This window comes from Folsomia candida, unplaced genomic scaffold (genome assembly GCF_002217175.1).
Source record: "Folsomia candida strain VU population unplaced genomic scaffold, ASM221717v1 Fcan01_Sc027, whole genome shotgun sequence".
Lineage (NCBI taxonomy): Eukaryota > Metazoa > Arthropoda > Collembola > Entomobryomorpha > Isotomidae > Folsomia > Folsomia candida.
The window spans coordinates 1,028,796-1,052,135 of NW_019091219.1; the positions used below are offsets into that span (position 1 = coordinate 1,028,796).

Consider the following 23,340-nt stretch of genomic DNA (forward strand, 5'->3'; position numbering starts at 1 on the left):
GAGTACGGGAGATTTCCCGGAGGCCGGAGTACTCGGAGTATGGCTGGCCGGAGTACGAAGTACGCAAAATATCCGATCTATGCATATGTCACGACCATCAAAACTATTTCCGGTTAAACGTTTGATAAACCGAAGCCGACTAGTGTTATTGTTATCAAGTTGAAAGGTCAATTCATCAGTGAGATTGTACTAAATACATAGCACTAACCCTCCCTGACTAGTGACGAGTATGAACTAATAAAGCCTGAAAATGTATAGTTAATTGTTAAGACCATTGCTTGGCTAAGAGACAATCACACGTTTGGAACTATCAGAAAGCTCCTGCTTGGTGACTGGTTTTATTGAGGAATACCCCTTCTCTTAAGGAATAAAAGTCCGAAGTTCAAATCGGATTAAATAGGGAAAGATAATCATGGCTCCACGGGTCGTAATTATCGGCAGGGCTAAATACATAATTGTATTTAGGTATTAAATAGCCAAGACCATTTCATGCCTGGTGTATTAACACGGCGACAACAGTGTAACATCGATCATCTCGGATTTCTTGGAGTGCATTTGAAGTTCGTGTCGAAAATTATACGTTATACTCCTCCACTAAACATATTTAATAAATACGGATACAGTGGTAGTCATTATGCACAACTTTAATTTAATTGTGGCCAATTATCCTTTGTTACCAAATATACAATTTTTATACCTGTGTCCATGAGACATAAAGGTAAACCACTACAATTAAAAATTTACCAACCCACGCAGAAAGATTACCTCGGTTATGGTGATGAGATAAGAGTGGTCATCTAGGCAACTAAATCGTCATTAGGCCAATTTATGTATATATACTTTTCATATCCAGTTGTGTCTCTTTCCGGTACCGGGTATTGGCGGGCAGCAGAAAGATGGGGAAGGATGTGTAGCGCTTAAAAGCCGGCCTAGTGTTGACCTCAACTAATTCATTCGCAATCTAACGGACAACCATGAGGTCTTAAAAATAGGCTGAAATCCACTCCATTCTATTAACCCAACCAACTACCAAAAATTGCGCAAATTTTAAGCAAGCTCAAAATCATTCAACAAATCTTGCACCAATCATTGTTAGATGAATAATTTATTGTAATTAATAAAATTTGTGATGCACTCGATTAGCTAAGTTACCCTGTATATCATATTTACATTTAAAATAAAACTGATAATGGATGAAAATTTCAGAATTTATTTTTATTTGGCAGGTCTCCAGCAAACGAAATCCGAAGAAATAAGTATATTACGTAAATACATACATATGTACATAGGTATCTATATACAAACGCATTTTTTTCCTGGATTGGGTTGTTTAGAATTTTCTACATAAATGCATAACATATTACGGCAATTCTCCCGTATATTTAAATACTCGAAAAGAACAGTAGAGCGTAATTAACTACATATAAATAATTACTAATTCGTGGTTACACTAAATCTACATAGTCTTTCCATCAGATGGAACTTTTAATCTACATGAACTACTTACAATTGGATTTGCTACATATATGTATAACACCTGCCATTATTCCTCTATCGATGTTTTCACCGGCAGCACCCAATCCCTATCAAAGAAGGTCACCGATCGAGTGAACTACATCTCGTAAAACGTTCTCAATAGCCGTTTCCGAACAGACGCATCGCTGGGTGAAAATATCGCAGTAGTAGGGACTTGGACGGCAAGGATTGCTCACATGATCACATTGATTATTACTGCAGCGATCCGGACTTGATGAACCTTATCAAAGAGAATTGAGCAATTAATTAAATAAATAAAATGAAAAAATAAGCAAGTTGTCTAACAATGTCAGTCATCTCATTGTTAGCTTACAATGTAAGGGAACGTCCATATATTACGTCATCATTTTAGTGGGTCTGTGGTTTATGTATATCTTCCTATCTTCCCCATGTTAAAATTCCCTGTCCCTTAATGTATACGTTGAGTGGGTAGGTGCTAAAATTTGGAATTTTTGATGACGCACTATATGGATGGACCCTAAGATGGTTATTTGGTTATCCCAGATCATCTTGACCGCACTAATTTTAATTTGGTCACGCTCAGAAATAAGTGTACCCTTATTTTTGCGTTTTCCTGAATAGGCATGTTTTCGCCCATCACCGAATTAAATACAAAATTCAACCAAAATCTAGATTTTTTAAGACGCTGTCACTTTTCGAATTTTAACCCGATTTCTAAAATTAAAAATAATTTTTGCTCAGAATAAGTCCCCTAACATTATAAAAAATCATTATTTTTTGTAATTATGCAGATTATTTTCATGTCATTTCTGATATTAAAAACGCAATTAACATTAATGTTTTGAAAATTAAAAGTTTTTAAGTCAATGTTTACAATACCTGGGACGTAAGTTTGAGAAAAATTTTCTCTAATTTTTTAAATCGGGCTCAAATTCCCAAAACGACAGCGTTTCAAAAACACAGATTTTAACCGAATTAGTTTTGAAAATTTCGCCACGGGCGGAAATATGCACATTCTAGAAAACGCAAAAATCACGGGTCTGCTTTTTTCTCACCGTGAAGAATTTAAAATTACTCTGGTTACGATCAATGATAACCACCTGACACATCTCCATTATTAGAATGGCATTCATACTTTACGGAAACCAATCTTTTTCTAAATTTATTTTAGAACTAATACCATTACGTTATCGCAGAGGTATTCCGACCAAGGGTTTCAATGGGTTGTTTTTTGGGTTTTAATTGGTTTTAACGGTTTGTAAATTAACAAATCCAATGGATTTTACCATGTTAGGTGGATTTTGTTTGGGTTTTAAAGGGGTGTAGTGACTTTTAAAAACCATGAAAGAATTAACAATGCTTAACATCCATTACAATCCAGTGCTATGTATCATGCAGAACCGATTCAATTTCAAATATGGACAAGAACGGTTTGCATACATATGTTTGGAATTGGATTTAATAGTAACACACACCATTTTTTTAGTGTATTACTTAAAATCTACTAGAACCTAATTAAACCCAAAAAAACTCTGGCGTGTTATTTTTTTGATTAAAACCCTGGGTTTTTCCTAACCCTGGTCATCGCAAACCAAAATATGCATTAGCATAGCAGTCCCTTTTGCTCTGCACCCAAACTTTCGCTTTCTTACAAATAGGGGTCCCAATCCCGGACGATTTTGGAAATCCCGGGAATCGGGATTCCCGGTTTTGGCCGTGAGAAATCCCGGGATTTTTTCCCGAAATTCAAATATCACCTTATAACTTCAAATTAGTCAAATTTGGGTATACAAAAAGGTACATGACTATAAAAGTACAGCGCCTGAGCGTATTTATAATACTTACATATCTCTTTATGTGTTTTCGGGCTCTGTGCATGCATGAATATTATTATAAAGTATGCTATTTTCTGGTCAACTCAAAACAAATATGGTAGCAATACAAATTAGCGATTATATGGTTTTGCGTGCTATTGAAAATGTTAAATCTCGGTGTATTTCGGCGTAGCCCAATTTTCGCCCTCTATCTTTGAGAGGTGATATGTGATATGCAAAAGTTTGACAATTTCATTCCAGAAATCTTAAATAATTAACCAACAAGAATGTTAACCCGAAATGCCCAAATTGACGTACTTATATTATTTGGCCTAAATTGCGAACCATTATTCAAAAACTTCGGTTGGATATGAAGTTTAGCAATTCAAAAATTTCAAGATCAAATATATGAACCACTTCGTGCAAAACGCATTAAATTTAGCTTTAAATTCATCGGCTAAAATTCGAACTCACTTCTAACATAATAGCATTTTTGAGCATAACTGATTTCAGATTTTATGATTATAATCTTGCTTAGTTCAAGTTAAAATCTAACATCGAAATTGGGAATTTGAAGCTCGATCTTGAACTATAAATTTCATTTTGAATTATATAATTTAGATATGTATAAATATATGTACATATGTATACGGGTTAGAAAAATGTGGCTAACCATATTGTTAAACATTTCGATTTTCGAGTCCAGGATCAATTTGTATGGTTACGTCATCGAAACTTTTCTTACCAATCATCATATAACCGAAAATAATGTAAAATTGCTATTAAAATTGTAAATTATAAGTAATTTTCAGCTCTGAATGACGAATTGAAAATCCCGAAATCCCGGGATTTCAGTTCTTCAAATCCCGGGATTTCGGGATCCCGTTTCCCGGGAATTCCCGGGAATAAAATCCCGGGACTGGAACCCCTACTTACAAATAAGTGCAAAGAATCCACTGCAAAAACTCATTTTACCAAAAACTGATCAACTAAAAATGCTAAAGAAAATATTTTTTTACCGGCCGGAGTACAACCACCCAATTCAGCCAGAGTCACCGCGACGATTAGAATTGCGAAAAATTTCATCCTACAGCGAGTTTAAAGCAAGATATACATACATAAGCAATCAATTGAAGAATATCGAATAATTCCGAATCTTGGGATGGGTCTGTATTTATGCACGATTCCTACTTGGTATTTACGTCATGGAAATGAACTCTGCGTCAATCTAGCAACGCAAAATTGAATGTCAGAGCAAGAGAACGTGCTTAATTGAATTCAAATAGAAAAATTACCTCCCACAATTCCACCAAAATTTCGTAATAAATATTTATTAAGTTAAGTAAACCCTCACATAATTAATATATGCGGTTGCTCAAAGATTTTCGAGTTGAGATTAAATAATAAATTGCACATATGTACAATGCGAACAAAATTACTCGTAAATATGTATCATGTGCAAATAAATTAGTGTATTTTTTATTCATGAAGAAAACCTGATTCTCATTAGTGTAGGAGGTATAAATATTTATTAAGTTAGGTAAGATAAAGATTAATATGACTGAAATCTATAAATTAAATAATACTCACGTTCTACCCTGAATTGATTTCAGAATTCAGAATTTTATACATGGGATGATCAGACAGTGATTGCTGTTTGGTTGATTGGGTTGGCTAAGTACAAAAACAATTTAATACATTTCTAAAACTGAGTAATTATGGTTAATTACTACACTCTAAACAAAAATGAGCAAAATTTATCCAAAGTTGTGTAAAATTTGCCCAATGTTGGGCAAATTTTACCTTTTTGTTGTGTCATCCTCTTTTTTACCCAACCTTGGGTAAATTTTACTCATTTTTATTTAGAGTGTACATAATTACTAATTTCTAATTACTTGATTAGCGTGTGTCATATTTAATTATACATATGGAAATATGTACAATTTGACTGCGATAATTGCTAACAATTATCGCAAAAAACTTGTCAGCAGCTACTGACAATTTTTTCAAGCTCATCTTAATAAGCAGCCTAGTGATTTACAATTTTTCTACTACAAAAGTCCATAAATCTCCATTAGTTCAAAGGATTTGGAGTCGAGATTATATTGAATCTTCAGGTCTGCTGATGTCAAAACTTATAGCAAAATTTTCAAAATGATAAAATTCCGAGGCAAGCTTCGCTAGCCGATGGAAATTAACAAATTTTTCCGGTTTAGAAATTTTCCACAGTGGCGAGGTTTGTTGTGATTTTTTAATGTTACCGGACAATTTTTTTAACCCTGCAAACGAATTATTTGAAAATTGTTCAGGAACTCTTATATTGACGAAACCATTATAATTACGCAGCATTAGATAAATTATTAAACACGTGTTTCAGGATCTTTCATAATGTTCAACTTAAACAAAATTATGACGGAATCCGTGAGCGAGAATTTCCATTTTTATCAGGACATTTTTCTCGCGAATGAGAAAAACACAGATTCTCGCTTCTGAATTCCATAAATTCGTTTCAGTACAACATATTTATTTTCATACTAACAGGATTTTTCATAAATAAATTAACTAGCCAACATATCTATCAAGAATGTGATGATAAAATACATTAACAATTTTTTTAAATAGTACATACAAAACGTTAAAGTTGCCAGTAATTATATAGGCAACGAGCGGCAGATATTACGGAATTCTATCCGTGAAAATTATTTATCAACTATTATTTATGAATTTTTACAGCTTCTCGTTTTCTTTTTCTTCATATCTGCAGCCGGTATGCTAAAGTAATGGTTATTTACATATTTGTAATTTGGGAATGATCCCGTACACTTAGCGCTTCGAAACTCCGCTCGCAATTGTATAAACTAATTAGAGAATAATCGCTCGTCGCCGATTTTTAAGGTCGCCGACAAGTCAAAGGTCAGAATTTTCTTAGCACTACAAAATGAGAGCCCAAAAACAAAAGTCCATGGATAATTTTTTTTTGACTTTTTAATATTTTTTATTATAATAGTATGATCAATGCTAAAATTATTCTATAACCGATTATGTACAAAGTTCGTTTATGTGGAAGGGTGTTTACACAATAAACACTACACGATATTGGCCTTATCCAAAATACGTTTAAGTAAATCTATCTAGAACCTATCGCTGTAATTCCTATCGCGTTGCATCTGCATAAAAGTAAGATGCTCCTGTTTTTGCAACTTCCAAATTTTATGATCATATTCCCTCCGTTGTTCCTTCATATTATTCACCAAAGCTAGATTGGTCTTTGTCACAGCTTCAACCTCAGCCTCCAGCTTCTTCCTGTGACCTTGTTGTTCCTTCACCTCTTCCTGCGTCTTCTCTAACTTCCTCTTCGCCTTGGCTGCCTTCAAGTTGGCGCGGTTAATGGACAGATACGTTTCCAAAAGGCGTTCTGACTCTGGAGTGAATTCTTCGCTAAATTTGGGATCCATTTTCGCTCCGCCCAATTTTGATTTGCTTTGATAAATGACGAAAGATTCTCTTATCAGGTCCGAGTGTCGCGAGGTCAGTGCGGAAGGGCGCACACCGGCGGGATTTTCCTTGAGAAATTTTTGCATTTCATCTGTATAGAACGTTGAGGCCGACTGTTTCGCGATGATGAATTGGCTCTCGGCGACGGACTGGTAGACTCTCTTGATTTCTGGGAGGTCATTCCCTTCAAACAAAGGTGCCCAGGAGTGGACGTATTTGATCATTTCGGACCCAGTGACCTCAACGCCACCAATTTTTTTGGTGACGAGATGACCTGGGGACAGCATGAGGGGGACGAAGGCGCCGACATGAGATGCAAATTCAGGATCGAGATTGTCCAGTTTGTCGTGTTGTTTGAATCCCTTGTCAGGTTCGGGCATCAAATAAACGCCGACATCCTGCGGAAAAATTAATTTTTGTTAGATTTAAATATACCTCAAAATTTTTGTGTTCAGTTTCCCAGAATAATTTGCACATTTACTTAAATATGCAACTCAGTTTTATAACGACTTGCATGTATGTATACAAGAACTCGGGTTTTACTAGATTGAGGTTTTTCGGGTTTTTTCTTCTAAAATTCAGTAATTTAAGTTAATTACGTTGTTTGACTGATTTTATTCAATACTTTGCTCCCAGTAAAACTCAATAAATTCAAACAATGCCCGAATAAAATTCCAGTAACACAAACCAAGAAAAACACGGTGGTGCCTCAGAATATAATACCAGGAGTTTTTCTAACCATGAATATTTAAATACCTGCATACCTTGTAGCTTTTGAGCAGTTGGTCATGCGTCAATCTCATTTCCGTCGGCTGATCAGGGTTGGAGTCCAACTTGTCCTTCTTATAGTTCCCCTGCTGTTCGTTAGGTACGTGGTTGTCGTCGTAAAATCCGAACTGGTAGTATTCGAGAAATTGAAAATCTCTGACGAGGAAGAGAAGTTTCTGGTAGGCGCCGTCTCCCAGCTCTCCACTCGCCGCGTTTCCCTCAAATTCCGGGACCGTCAAGGTAGCAAAGCTCGAAAAGAATTGAACAAACTTTAGCACGTCTTCGCCTACGTCGCGGATGACGTTGAAGATGAGGACGGACGAGAGGAGGGTCGCGATGGCGAAAATGATGGCGTTCTCCTGCATCGTGGTGTGGTCGTCGAATGAGCCTTGCGTGTCCATGAGGACAATGGCGACTCGGCGCCCGTTATGCGTCGTCCAAAACGGCTCCGACCAAAGGTCAATTCCAACCGTTATACGGTCAGTTCCGCCTAAGAAATGAGTTTGACTCAAATTAATGACCTCATGGCTTTTACTTAAAATATGCTGGTCATTAATAGTAAATGATTGGTATAATTGCACGGTATTTAATTTAACCGCATGCACCTCTACAGTTTTAATCGTAAAAATTGCTACATCTCCACTCACCCCTCCATTCAAAATTAGCCATATTTTTGGCATTCAAAATCCAGTTATTCCCCTGACTGCCGTCGTGGTTGAGATAGCGAATAAAATTGGAAAGCATGAAACTTTTTCCTGTACGTGTGGGCCCATTGATCGAGTAAACTGCGAAATAATTTTCCCCAATCTTCTCAAAGATGGATTTTGTTGCGTTTGTGTTAATGGAGATCTTGTCCTTGGTCACCTTCAGGATGGAGACCAGCTTTCCACCAGGACCCATTTTAGAACCTAAAATATTACACAAATTTAAACAGCATTTTCTGCATTGGTACACCAAATCAGACAAAAAACTGTTATGAATCGTCAAAAAAATTGTAACACCGTTACAATTTTATGTAGCAAAATTTCTCTCACTAAACTATATTTACCGACATATTTCCGCTCCGACTTGGCCTGCGACTGGAGAGGGAACATAAAAGAGGAAAGTAAAAATAACGACGAATACCCTCACTGCAACCCAAGGTACAAATTTGTAGAAATAGCTTGCTTACGAGCGTGAGAAGGTTTTCCACTGATTCAGCACTTACTTCCACATCACATCTGTCAATTAACATGATTTTGTCGATTTCTTTAATTCTATCTTGTGGGTGTCTTTTCGTTAGGGAAATAATGGTATTTTCCCAGTCTCGAAACCACCAAGCTGAACGCTTAACAATACTAGTTTCTGTATCATGCACCAGCCTGTAGAACATTGATCTTGTATCTTTCCGTTTGATTTGCTGTACAACTTCCCAAGACACTAAACCAAAAGAGTACAAATCTGCGGGGATACCGTAATTCGCAGAATTAGCTTCAGGTGCACGATATATGATATTTCCTATTTCGGGAGTTAGTGTTTTAGTGGCAGTTTCCTCACTATGGATCTGTCGACATAGACCAAAATCTCCCACTTTAACGGGAAATACGAACTCTTCATCTTGACTTAATGAAAACAGTATGTTTTCAGGACGAAAATCTCGATGTATAATGTTATGACCGTGGAGATATTTTAGCCCTTCACACATGTCCTTTACAATTCGATTTCGAACCGGGTGCAGTTCTGGGTTGTCCGTCTCATTATTTATGTTCAACCACTGACGCAACGTCTTACCACAGAGCTCCATTTGGATGCATAAGGACGGAATGTGGGTTCCTCGTTGAGCTCGAAGATAGAAGATTTGAAATTGGTCCAAAATTTTGTAATTGTTTTGAAGGCACGGTATTTTCAGCAAGACGTTGATATCCTCTACAGTGAAGGCTTTGTGAGTTTCTTTCAAGATTTGGACTAAATTGTCGTGTTTCTTGCCCTTCATTAGTTTGTATTCTCGGAGCAGTCGATATTTTTCAGTTTCGTCGTCTGGCGTGTCACCCAGGCCTTCGATGAATATGACCTTCACGGCGGTAACGTTAGCTTGTCCACGGACCTAACATTAAAAACAATGAAATTGTCTATGTAGTTACTACTACTATAATTAAAGAATTCTTTAATTATAGTTGCAAATTCATGAATTTGCAACTTATTATGTATTCAATCATCCTTGAAGATTCGTGAGTAATAGGGAAGATAAATCGACATAAATAATTATTTTATAACCAACTAGTGTATAAGCCCGTCTCCCGTTGGGCGAGAGCTTATTTGATTTTCGTAAAAATTAAGTCGGATTGTTCAAAGTTCTAGCGAATCATTTTTTACAATACATGAATATATGTAGCTAGAAATGTCTGTTGGCGAGGGAAGTGAAACTTTCTCCATCTTTACTTCCGTCACGGAAAATTACCTTCACTTCCGTTGCAGACAAACATTTCCAGCTTATATCATAAAGTATGTACAGGATTTAAAGCATGGATACGAATAAAGTTAATTAACAGTCTTCGCGTCTAATTTGTAATCAATTCCAAAATAAACTTAAAATTACCGCTTTAAAAACGTAACCGAATGACCCAGATCCAAGAAAAGATTCCAACTTGAGAACATCAAACCAGGATGCAAGTGATTCTACGTTTATACCATGGTCCATTTCCATGGTGTCCATTTTATAATTGTGGATATTATTTCAACAGTTTTACGTGCAATTAACATCAAGGAGAGAAATAAGTGAATTAATAATATTTTTATGCGCAATTAATTGAAACCGTTAAGGTAAGCTGAAGTAGTGATAAGATAAGGTAGACATGAAATACGTAAGCGAGAGATAAGTTGCGTAATTTCAGATAGGAGAGACAGCGTAGTTGGGTAGCGGCTATGTACATAGTGTCATTGAACGCACGTAATGTATATGACTTTTGTGGTTCTGTTATAATTTATAACGGCAAATAAATACTTGCTGATAACCAGGCGCCAGTGCAGTGGTGTCAATCAATTCATGACTCCGAATTTCGCAATGCACAAGTTGTAAGAGGTAAAATATTTATGTTAAACATTTCATCAATTTAACCTACTCGACAATTATTATTCCGCAAGTATAAAATACGAGAATATGTAGGACACTAGGACACCAGATAGAGGATCCATTCATATTTCCGTGTAAAACTCATATTTGGCGGCGTAGCGTGCCGCCAAACTTAAAAATTTGCATTTTCGACCAATTTCAAACCCCCATAAGTTTTGCCGTTTATGTCAGATTTTCAAAATTTTATGCTTAGAATGATCACAAAAGTCTAAATTTTTGAGAAATAAATTAAAATACAAAATTTCTAAGTTTTGAACTATTTTCAGCATTTTTTCGACGAACCCCCATTTTTATGAAAATTACGAAATTTTTCGAAAAGTTAAAAGCAATAAACCGTAGTAACGTTAGAAGTAGCTCACCCTGCAATATTATTTAATTAGGATGTATATAATTTTGCACCAATGGTGCAGAATAAGTGCACAAAATAAGGATAACTCTATAATTTGGTTCCAATGGTGCATTATAATCGGAATATGTAGGTGTAGAATTTTAGGATTTTTTTGCATCAATAGTGTAGAATAATGCGACAAAATAAGGTTCATAATGATTTAGACAACTTTGCACCAAAGGTGCGGAATAAGCCGACAAAAGAGATCTTAATTTTTATATATTCTTGCACCAAGGGTGCAAAGGAAACGGAAAAATGAAAAAAGGGCGAATTAGTATGCACCACCTGCGCAGCATGTGGTGCCAATTAAATATTTAATATTGAAACCTTTATGTCAAAATTATATGACTCTTTCTCCCGGAGATTCTTCACTATTGGTGCGTGATACATCGCGTCCACCAATTATTTCGCATCATTTTGCGTTAGCGATTGTTAGATACCAACGGTGCTATTAATTTATTAAAAAATGGACCTGGTACATTTTAATTAGCATCAATTGATACAAAAAAGTCGTTAACAGACAGACGGACAGACGGACAGACGGACAAGAGGAATTCAATAGGGCGAGCTAATAAACGGGGAATAACAGAAATTTGATATAATGTTGCACCAATGGTGCAGCCAAAATGGTTAAAATTGTGACTAAATTTTGACACGATTTCAAGGTTAAGATATGTCTGGCAGGGCTAACTAGAACTTTCAGTCAATCATAACCATTGGTGCGGAGTACATCGATTCCTCCAATTATTTCGCACCACTTTGCTTTAACGATTGTTAGCCGTAGTAATGTTAGAAGTAGCTCACCCTGTCATGATGATTAGACAGAACTTTGCATCGAAGGTGCGGAATAAGCCGGCAAAATAGATCATAAATCGTATATATTCTTGCACCCATCGTGCAATAAAAACGGCTAGCCGTTGCACCATTACTGCAGCATTAGCGACGATCCGGGCGACATAATTTTGAAAACTTTGTCAAAATTGTATGACCATTTCTCCCGGATATTTTGCACTATTGGTGGGTTTTACATCCCTTCTCCCAATTATTTCGCATCATTTTGTGTTACCGATTGTTAGATATCAACGGTGCTATTAATTTATTAAAAAATTCGATTCGGTTTGTTCAATACCAATGGTGCGTCTAACTTATTCAATAATGGTCAAGGGGATTTTTAAATAGCATCAATTGATGCAGAAAACTCGTTAACAGACGGACAGACAGACGGTCGGACAGACAGACGGACGGACAGACAGACGGACGGACAGACGGACAAGAGGAATTCAATAGCTCTCATGCTACGCAGGGTGAGCTAATAATTAAAAAAAAAATTCATGAGATAAGAAAGTTGAACTCCTGTCATGATTTTTGCCAAATATTTTAAAAATCTGTCCAATATTTCAATATGGCGGTTTTAAAAATAAAAACATTCAATTTTGGCGAATGTGGCGCCACGGCACGGCGCCAAATATAAGTTTTACACGTAAATAAGAATGAATCCTTCATCTAGGGCCCTAGTAGATTGTTAAAAACATGGTGGGTACCCTGGGCGCGACCGGCACCTTGGAGGTTTCCCTTGTTAGTCACGGCGTGGAAATAACCCGCTATCAGTTCGGTGCAAATTGAGTCACCAATCCCAAACACCACGGCGACAACAGTGTCACATCGATCATCCCGAATTTCTTGGAGTGTACTTAAACTTCATGTCGAAAATTACGTTATAGTCCATTGAACAAATCGATTAATCACCAATACACTTGTTGTTATTATGCACAACTTTCGGTTAATTGGGACCAATTATTCTTGTATGCTTTCGCATGTATCCATTTGACGGAAAAATAGCCATATATTTACCAACCCACGCGCAAAGATTACATTGGTTATGGTGATGTCAAAAGCGGGGGTACACACATAAAACTAAAAATGAAAATATGTAAATGCAAATTTCAGAATTTTTTTATTTGGCAGGTGTCCAGCAGACTAAATTCGAGAAACATATATTACGTACATAATTAGGTACATATGTAAATATATTAACATAATTAATCTTCTACATACATACAATGGAACTTTTTATTTTCGTGAACTACTTATGTACAATTAGACTTGCTGCATAACACCTGCCATTCTGGCTTCATCGGTTTTTTCACCGGCACCACCTAATCCAAATCGTTCACAATGTTTTCAAGCCTGCCAACTACTTCATCTAGAATGTTCGAAAGATCTGACTCCGAACAGACGCATCGCTGGGTGATTATATTGCAGTTGTAGGAATTTGCACCGCAAGGATTGCTGACATGACCACATTGATTATTACTGCAACGATCCGGACTTGATGGACCTAATACATAGAAAAGAATTGAAAAATTATCATACAATAAAGACACAAATAAAAAATAAATAAAACAAAAAAATATGCACGTGGTCTGACAATGTCAGTCATCTCTTTATGAGCTTTTTCATGAATGCACATTTTTTCGCCTTTGGTCGAATTAAGAAAAAATTCAACCAAAATCTAGATTTTTGAAAACGCTGATACTTTTCGAATTGTCGTCCGATTTCAAAAATTAAACAAATTTTCCACAGAATAACTTCTTTGAAGTTATAAAAATCCATTGAATTTTTTTAAACTTCATATTTTAATGCTATGTCTGAATATTACAAACGCAAGCAATGTTAATTTTATGAAAATAAAAGTGAATTTTAATAAGGTCAGGGAAGTAAATCTGATCTAAAATTGTGTCTAATTTTTGAAATTGAGTTAAAATTCGATAAGTGACAGCCTTTTGCAAAACCAGATTTTAGACGAATTTTCTATTTATTTTTATTTCACCACTTGCGGAAACATGGGCATTCTGGAAAACGAAAAAGGGCAGGTGGTTTTATTTCTGAGCGTGAACAGTTTAAAAGTTTCCCGGTCAAAATCGGTGATAACCACCCTACACCTCTCCCTTATCAGATTGTGGCATGAGCTGTGAGCTGTGAGGCTTCTTTTTGAAAACTGGAAAGGCTGAGGCCTCAGGTCCTCAACTTGAGGTCGAGGTCGGGGCCTTGAAATTTTCCGCCGAGGCCAGTGAGGCTGACAATGAGCCTAATGTTTTTGAAATTGGAAAAACCGAGACCGACCTCACTGAGATCTAAGATTCCCGATCTGAGGCCTTAAGCTTTCTCAGAGGAAAGCTAAGGTCATGTAGGCCTTTTTTCCTTTAATCTATTTTTTTAGTGTTACTTGATGAAAACCAGTCATTAAATTGTACTGATCAAGGAATAACATGTGAATAAATGACTATTAATTAATCAATCAATCAAGAGGCTAAGGCCGAAAAGTCAAAAGTGCAAATCAATAATCAAAACTCAAAGTAAAAATTAAGAAACCTGACTTAAATTATCAAAATAAACACATTATTTAAAAATTTGGACGCATTTTGACGCGTGAGGTTTTATCATTATATTATTGCTAGAATTTCATGGGCTAATCCTAAGTATATCCAAAATCCCTTTTAGACTTAAAATGGGGTTTAAGGTAGAATTATCGGATCGCATGAATAACATTTAAAATTGGGAAAAACTTCGATGCATTTCATTAGACGGGTGAGAATTTGACAACGGGGAATTGATAAAGCGGGGAACTTGTTGGGTGAGAATCGATGGGGGGGAATCGATGACGGGGAATTGATGGGCGTAAAAATGCACAGTACCGTGGCATGTGTGTACATTTTACAAGCGATCTCTTTACAAATTGTTTTTAGAATTTATACCAGTACGTCATCGCAAACCAAAATATCCATTAGCATAGCAATCGTCTGCGTTGTACTCAAAATACCCTTACTTTCTTACAACTAGGTGCCAAGAACCCAGTACAAAAACTCATTTATTTACCAATGACTTATTAACTAAAAATGATTTAAGAAATATTTTTTTACCAGACGGAATACAGTTACCAAATTCAGCAAAAGTCCCCGCGATGATTAGAATTGCGAAAAATTTCATCCTACAGCGAGTTTAAAGCAAGATATACATACATAAGCAATCAATTGAAGAATATCGAATAATTCCGAATCTTGGGATGGGTCTGTATTTATGCACGATTCCTACTTGGTATTTACGTCATGGAAATGAACTCTGCGTCAATCTAGCAACGCAAAATTGAATGTCAGAGCAAGAGAACGTGCTTAATTGAATTCAAATAGAAAAATTACCTCCCACAATTCCACCAAAATTTCGTAATAAATATTTATTAAGTTAAGTAAACCCTCACATAATTAATATATGCGGTTGCTCAAAGATTTTCGAGTTGAGATTAAATAATAAATTGCACATATGTACAATGCGAACAAAATTACTCGTAAATATGTATCATGTGCAAATAAATTAGTGTATTTTTTATTCATGAAGAAAACCTGATTCTCATTAGTGTAGGAGGTATAAATATTTATTAAGTTAGGTAAGATAAAGATTAATATGACTGAAATCTATAAATTAAATAATACTCACGTTCTACCCTGAATTGATTTCAGAATTCAGAATTTTATACATGGGATGATCAGACAGTGATTGCTGTTTGGTTGATTGGGTTGGCTAAGTACAAAAACAATTTAATACATTTCTAAAACTGAGTAATTATGGTTAATTACTACACTCTAAACAAAAATGAGCAAAATTTATCCAAAGTTGTGTAAAATTTGCCCAATGTTGGGCAAATTTTACCTTTTTGTTGTGTCATCCTCTTTTTTACCCAACCTTGGGTAAATTTTACTCATTTTTATTTAGAGTGTACATAATTACTAATTTCTAATTACTTGATTAGCGTGTGTCATATTTAATTATACATATGGAAATATGTACAATTTGACTGCGATAATTGCTAACAATTATCGCAAAAAACTTGTCAGCAGCTACTGACAATTTTTTCAAGCTCATCTTAATAAGCAGCCTAGTGATTTACAATTTTTCTACTACAAAAGTCCATAAATCTCCATTAGTTCAAAGGATTTGGAGTCGAGATTATATTGAATCTTCAGGTCTGCTGATGTCAAAACTTATAGCAAAATTTTCAAAATGATAAAATTCCGAGGCAAGCTTCGCTAGCCGATGGAAATTAACAAATTTTTCCGGTTTAGAAATTTTCCACAGTGGCGAGGTTTGTTGTGATTTTTTAATGTTACCGGACAATTTTTTTAACCCTGCAAACGAATTATTTGAAAATTGTTCAGGAACTCTTATATTGACGAAACCATTATAATTACGCAGCATTAGATAAATTATTAAACACGTGTTTCAGGATCTTTCATAATGTTCAACTTAAACAAAATTATGACGGAATCCGTGAGCGAGAATTTCCATTTTTATCAGGACATTTTTCTCGCGAATGAGAAAAACACAGATTCTCGCTTCTGAATTCCATAAATTCGTTTCAGTACAACATATTTATTTTCATACTAACAGGATTTTTCATAAATAAATTAACTAGCCAACATATCTATCAAGAATGTGATGATAAAATACATTAACAATTTTTTTAAATAGTACATACAAAACGTTAAAGTTGCCAGTAATTATATAGGCAACGAGCGGCAGATATTACGGAATTCTATCCGTGAAAATTATTTATCAACTATTATTTATGAATTTTTACAGCTTCTCGTTTTCTTTTTCTTCATATCTGCAGCCGGTATGCTAAAGTAATGGTTATTTACATATTTGTAATTTGGGAATGATCCCGTACACTTAGCGCTTCGAAACTCCGCTCGCAATTGTATAAACTAATTAGAGAATAATCGCTCGTCGCCGATTTTTAAGGTCGCCGACAAGTCAAAGGTCAGAATTTTCTTAGCACTACAAAATGAGAGCCCAAAAACAAAAGTCCATGGATAATTTTTTTTTGACTTTTTAATATTTTTTATTATAATAGTATGATCAATGCTAAAATTATTCTATAACCGATTATGTACAAAGTTCGTTTATGTGGAAGGGTGTTTACACAATAAACACTACACGATATTGGCCTTATCCAAAATACGTTTAAGTAAATCTATCTAGAACCTATCGCTGTAATTCCTATCGCGTTGCATCTGCATAAAAGTAAGATGCTCCTGTTTTTGCAACTTCCAAATTTTATGATCATATTCCCTCCGTTGTTCCTTCATATTATTCACCAAAGCTAGATTGGTCTTTGTCACAGCTTCAACCTCAGCCTCCAGCTTCTTCCTGTGACCTTGTTGTTCCTTCACCTCTTCCTGCGTCTTCTCTAACTTCCTCTTCGCCTTGGCTGCCTTCAAGTTGGCGCGGTTAATGGACAGATACGTTTCCAAAAGGCGTTCTGACTCTGGAGTGAATTCTTCGCTAAATTTGGGATCCATTTTCGCTCCGCCCAATTTTGATTTGCTTTGATAAATGACGAAAGATTCTCTTATCAGGTCCGAGTGTCGCGAGGTCAGTGCGGAAGGGCGCACACCGGCGGGATTTTCCTTGAGAAATTTTTGCATTTCATCTGTATAGAACGTTGAGGCCGACTGTTTCGCGATGATGAATTGGCTCTCGGCGACGGACTGGTAGACTCTCTTGATTTCTGGGAGGTCATTCCCTTCAAACAAAGGTGCCCAGGAGTGGACGTATTTGATCATTTCGGACCCAGTGACCTCAACGCCACCAATTTTTTTGGTGACGAGATGACCTGGGGACAGCATGAGGGGGACGAAGGCGCCGACATGAGATGCAAATTCAGGATCGAGATTGTCCAGTTTGTCGTGTTGTTTGAATCCCTTGTCAGGTTCGGGCATCAAATAAACGCCGACATCCTGCGGAAAAATTAATTTTTGTTAGATTTAAATATACCTCAAAATTTTTGTGTTCAGTTTCCCAGAATAATTTGCACATTTACTTAAATATGCAACTCAGTTTTATAACGACTTGCATGTATGTATACAAGAACTCGGGTTTTACTAGATTGAGGTTTTTCGGGTTTTTTCTTCTAAAATTCAGTAATTTAAGTTAATTACGTTGTTTGACTGATTTTATTCAATACTTTGCTCCCAGTAAAACTCAATAAATTCAAACAATGCCCGAATAAAATTCCAGTAACACAAACCAAGAAAAACACGGTGGTGCCTCAGAATATAATACCAGGAGTTTTTCTAACCATGAATATTTAAATACCTGCATACCTTGTAGCTTTTGAGCAGTTGGTCATGCGTCAATCTCATTTCCGTCGGCTGATCAGGGTTGGAGTCCAACTTGTCCTTCTTATAGTTCCCCTGCTGTTCGTTAGGTACGTGGTTGTCGTCGTAAAATCCGAACTGGTAGTATTCGAGAAATTGAAAATCTCTGACGAGGAAGAGAAGTTTCTGGTAGGCGCCGTCTCCCAGCTCTCCACTCGCCGCGTTTCCCTCAAATTCCGGGACCGTCAAGGTAGCAAAGCTCGAAAAGAATTGAACAAACTTTAGCACGTCTTCGCCTACGTCGCGGATGACGTTGAAGATGAGGACGGACGAGAGGAGGGTCGCGATGGCGAAAATGATGGCGTTCTCCTGCATCGTGGTGTGGTCGTCGAATGAGCCTTGCGTGTCCATGAGGACAATGGCGACTCGGCGCCCGTTATGCGTCGTCCAAAACGGCTCCGACCAAAGGTCAATTCCAACCGTTATACGGTCAGTTCCGCCTAAGAAATGAGTTTGACTCAAATTAATGACCTCATGGCTTTTACTTAAAATATGCTGGTCATTAATAGTAAATGATTGGTATAATTGCACGGTATTTAATTTAACCGCATGCACCTCTACAGTTTTAATCGTAAAAATTGCTACATCTCCACTCACCCCTCCATTCAAAATTAGCCATATTTTTGGCATTCAAAATCCAGTTATTCCCCTGACTGCCGTCGTGGTTGAGATAGCGAATAAAATTGGAAAGCATGAAACTTTTTCCTGTACGTGTGGGCCCATTGATCGAGTAAACTGCGAAATAATTTTCCCCAATCTTCTCAAAGATGGATTTTGTTGCGTTTGTGTTAATGGAGATCTTGTCCTTGGTCACCTTCAGGATGGAGACCAGCTTTCCACCAGGACCCATTTTAGAACCTAAAATATTACACAAATTTAAACAGCATTTTCTGCATTGGTACACCAAATCAGACAAAAAACTGTTATGAATCGTCAAAAAAATTGTAACACCGTTACAATTTTATGTAGCAAAATTTCTCTCACTAAACTATATTTACCGACATATTTCCGCTCCGACTTGGCCTGCGACTGGAGAGGGAACATAAAAGAGGAAAGTAAAAATAACGACGAATACCCTCACTGCAACCCAAGGTACAAATTTGTAGAAATAGCTTGCTTACGAGCGTGAGAAGGTTTTCCACTGATTCAGCACTTACTTCCACATCACATCTGTCAATTAACATGATTTTGTCGATTTCTTTAATTCTATCTTGTGGGTGTCTTTTCGTTAGGGAAATAATGGTATTTTCCCAGTCTCGAAACCACCAAGCTGAACGCTTAACAATACTAGTTTCTGTATCATGCACCAGCCTGTAGAACATTGATCTTGTATCTTTCCGTTTGATTTGCTGTACAACTTCCCAAGACACTAAACCAAAAGAGTACAAATCTGCGGGGATACCGTAATTCGCAGAATTAGCTTCAGGTGCACGATATATGATATTTCCTATTTCGGGAGTTAGTGTTTTAGTGGCAGTTTCCTCACTATGGATCTGTCGACATAGACCAAAATCTCCCACTTTAACGGGAAATACGAACTCTTCATCTTGACTTAATGAAAACAGTATGTTTTCAGGACGAAAATCTCGATGTATAATGTTATGACCGTGGAGATATTTTAGCCCTTCACACATGTCCTTTACAATTCGATTTCGAACCGGGTGCAGTTCTGGGTTGTCCGTCTCATTATTTATGTTCAACCACTGACGCAACGTCTTACCACAGAGCTCCATTTGGATGCATAAGGACGGAATGTGGGTTCCTCGTTGAGCTCGAAGATAGAAGATTTGAAATTGGTCCAAAATTTTGTAATTGTTTTGAAGGCACGGTATTTTCAGCAAGACGTTGATATCCTCTACAGTGAAGGCTTTGTGAGTTTCTTTCAAGATTTGGACTAAATTGTCGTGTTTCTTGCCCTTCATTAGTTTGTATTCTCGGAGCAGTCGATATTTTTCAGTTTCGTCGTCTGGCGTGTCACCCAGGCCTTCGATGAATATGACCTTCACGGCGGTAACGTTAGCTTGTCCACGGACCTAACATTAAAAACAATGAAATTGTCTATGTAGTTACTACTACTATAATTAAAGAATTCTTTAATTATAGTTGCAAATTCATGAATTTGCAACTTATTATGTATTCAATCATCCTTGAAGATTCGTGAGTAATAGGGAAGATAAATCGACATAAATAATTATTTTATAACCAACTAGTGTATAAGCCCGTCTCCCGTTGGGCGAGAGCTTATTTGATTTTCGTAAAAATTAAGTCGGATTGTTCAAAGTTCTAGCGAATCATTTTTTACAATACATGAATATATGTAGCTAGAAATGTCTGTTGGCGAGGGAAGTGAAACTTTCTCCATCTTTACTTCCGTCACGGAAAATTACCTTCACTTCCGTTGCAGACAAACATTTCCAGCTTATATCATAAAGTATGTACAGGATTTAAAGCATGGATACGAATAAAGTTAATTAACAGTCTTCGCGTCTAATTTGTAATCAATTCCAAAATAAACTTAAAATTACCGCTTTAAAAACGTAACCGAATGACCCAGATCCAAGAAAAGATTCCAACTTGAGAACATCAAACCAGGATGCAAGTGATTCTACGTTTATACCATGGTCCATTTCCATGGTGTCCATTTTATAATTGTGGATATTATTTCAACAGTTTTACGTGCAATTAACATCAAGGAGAGAAATAAGTGAATTAATAATATTTTTATGCGCAATTAATTGAAACCGTTAAGGTAAGCTGAAGTAGTGATAAGATAAGGTAGACATGAAATACGTAAGCGAGAGATAAGTTGCGTAATTTCAGATAGGAGAGACAGCGTAGTTGGGTAGCGGCTATGTACATAGTGTCATTGAACGCACGTAATGTATATGACTTTTGTGGTTCTGTTATAATTTATAACGGCAAATAAATACTTGCTGATAACCAGGCGCCAGTGCAGTGGTGTCAATCAATTCATGACTCCGAATTTCGCAATGCACAAGTTGTAAGAGGTAAAATATTTATGTTAAACATTTCATCAATTTAACCTACTCGACAATTATTATTCCGCAAGTATAAAATACGAGAATATGTAGGACACTAGGACACCAGATAGAGGATCCATTCATATTTCCGTGTAAAACTCATATTTGGCGGCGTAGCGTGCCGCCAAACTTAAAAATTTGCATTTTCGACCAATTTCAAACCCCCATAAGTTTTGCCGTTTATGTCAGATTTTCAAAATTTTATGCTTAGAATGATCACAAAAGTCTAAATTTTTGAGAAATAAATTAAAATACAAAATTTCTAAGTTTTGAACTATTTTCAGCATTTTTTCGACGAACCCCCATTTTTATGAAAATTACGAAATTTTTCGAAAAGTTAAAAGCAATAAACCGTAGTAACGTTAGAAGTAGCTCACCCTGCAATATTATTTAATTAGGATGTATATAATTTTGCACCAATGGTGCAGAATAAGTGCACAAAATAAGGATAACTCTATAATTTGGTTCCAATGGTGCATTATAATCGGAATATGTAGGTGTAGAATTTTAGGATTTTTTTGCATCAATAGTGTAGAATAATGCGACAAAATAAGGTTCATAATGATTTAGACAACTTTGCACCAAAGGTGCGGAATAAGCCGACAAAAGAGATCTTAATTTTTATATATTCTTGCACCAAGGGTGCAAAGGAAACGGAAAAATGAAAAAAGGGCGAATTAGTATGCACCACCTGCGCAGCATGTGGTGCCAATTAAATATTTAATATTGAAACCTTTATGTCAAAATTATATGACTCTTTCTCCCGGAGATTCTTCACTATTGGTGCGTGATACATCGCGTCCACCAATTATTTCGCATCATTTTGCGTTAGCGATTGTTAGATACCAACGGTGCTATTAATTTATTAAAAAATGGACCTGGTACATTTTAATTAGCATCAATTGATACAAAAAAGTCGTTAACAGACAGACGGACAGACGGACAGACGGACAAGAGGAATTCAATAGGGCGAGCTAATAAACGGGGAATAACAGAAATTTGATATAATGTTGCACCAATGGTGCAGCCAAAATGGTTAAAATTGTGACTAAATTTTGACACGATTTCAAGGTTAAGATATGTCTGGCAGGGCTAACTAGAACTTTCAGTCAATCATAACCATTGGTGCGGAGTACATCGATTCCTCCAATTATTTCGCACCACTTTGCTTTAACGATTGTTAGCCGTAGTAATGTTAGAAGTAGCTCACCCTGTCATGATGATTAGACAGAACTTTGCATCGAAGGTGCGGAATAAGCCGGCAAAATAGATCATAAATCGTATATATTCTTGCACCCATCGTGCAATAAAAACGGCTAGCCGTTGCACCATTACTGCAGCATTAGCGACGATCCGGGCGACATAATTTTGAAAACTTTGTCAAAATTGTATGACCATTTCTCCCGGATATTTTGCACTATTGGTGGGTTTTACATCCCTTCTCCCAATTATTTCGCATCATTTTGTGTTACCGATTGTTAGATATCAACGGTGCTATTAATTTATTAAAAAATTCGATTCGGTTTGTTCAATACCAATGGTGCGTCTAACTTATTCAATAATGGTCAAGGGGATTTTTAAATAGCATCAATTGATGCAGAAAACTCGTTAACAGACGGACAGACAGACGGTCGGACAGACAGACGGACGGACAGACGGACAAGAGGAATTCAATAGCTCTCATGCTACGCAGGGTGAGCTAATAATTAAAAAAAAAATTCATGAGATAAGAAAGTTGAACTCCTGTCATGATTTTTGCCAAATATTTTAAAAATCTGTCCAATATTTCAATATGGCGGTTTTAAAAATAAAAACATTCAATTTTGGCGAATGTGGCGCCACGGCACGGCGCCAAATATAAGTTTTACACGTAAATAAGAATGAATCCTTCATCTAGGGCCCTAGTAGATTGTTAAAAACATGGTGGGTACCCTGGGCGCGACCGGCACCTTGGAGGTTTCCCTTGTTAGTCACGGCGTGGAAATAACCCGCTATCAGTTCGGTGCAAATTGAG

General features: G+C 36.4%; 2 protein-coding genes and 2 long non-coding RNA genes across 4 annotated transcripts; all 4 read right to left on the reverse strand.

Annotated features, from left to right (window-relative positions):
• Window positions 1–1,187: 1,187 nt before the first annotated feature.
• LOC110859702 lies at window positions 1,188–4,466 on the reverse strand. Its single transcript, XR_002548889.2, has 2 exons — window positions 4,331–4,466; window positions 1,188–1,756 (listed from the first exon to the last, which is right to left on the reverse strand). It is a non-coding gene; the product is annotated as an uncharacterized LOC110859702 (long non-coding RNA).
• Window positions 4,467–6,068: 1,602 nt separating this feature from the next.
• On the reverse strand, window positions 6,069–10,371 carry LOC110859664. Its single transcript, XM_022108636.2, has 6 exons — window positions 10,150–10,371; window positions 8,746–9,657; window positions 8,623–8,653; window positions 8,222–8,482; window positions 7,571–8,064; window positions 6,069–7,204 (listed from the first exon to the last, which is right to left on the reverse strand). Exons 1-6 carry the CDS (start codon window positions 10,264–10,266, stop codon window positions 6,443–6,445), a joined length of 2,577 nt encoding a protein of 858 aa, XP_021964328.2. The 5' UTR covers window positions 10,267–10,371; the 3' UTR covers window positions 6,069–6,442.
• A 2,627-nt stretch (window positions 10,372–12,998) lies between these two features.
• On the reverse strand, window positions 12,999–15,130 carry LOC110859682. Its single transcript, XR_002548884.2, has 2 exons — window positions 14,992–15,130; window positions 12,999–13,409 (listed from the first exon to the last, which is right to left on the reverse strand). It is a non-coding gene; the product is annotated as an uncharacterized LOC110859682 (long non-coding RNA).
• A 1,599-nt stretch (window positions 15,131–16,729) lies between these two features.
• On the reverse strand, window positions 16,730–21,032 carry LOC110859668. The gene is made up of 6 exons (XM_022108640.2): window positions 20,811–21,032; window positions 19,407–20,318; window positions 19,284–19,314; window positions 18,883–19,143; window positions 18,232–18,725; window positions 16,730–17,865 (listed from the first exon to the last, which is right to left on the reverse strand). Exons 1-6 carry the CDS (start codon window positions 20,925–20,927, stop codon window positions 17,104–17,106), a joined length of 2,577 nt encoding a protein of 858 aa, XP_021964332.2. The 5' UTR covers window positions 20,928–21,032; the 3' UTR covers window positions 16,730–17,103.
• Window positions 21,033–23,340: the final 2,308 nt, after the last annotated feature.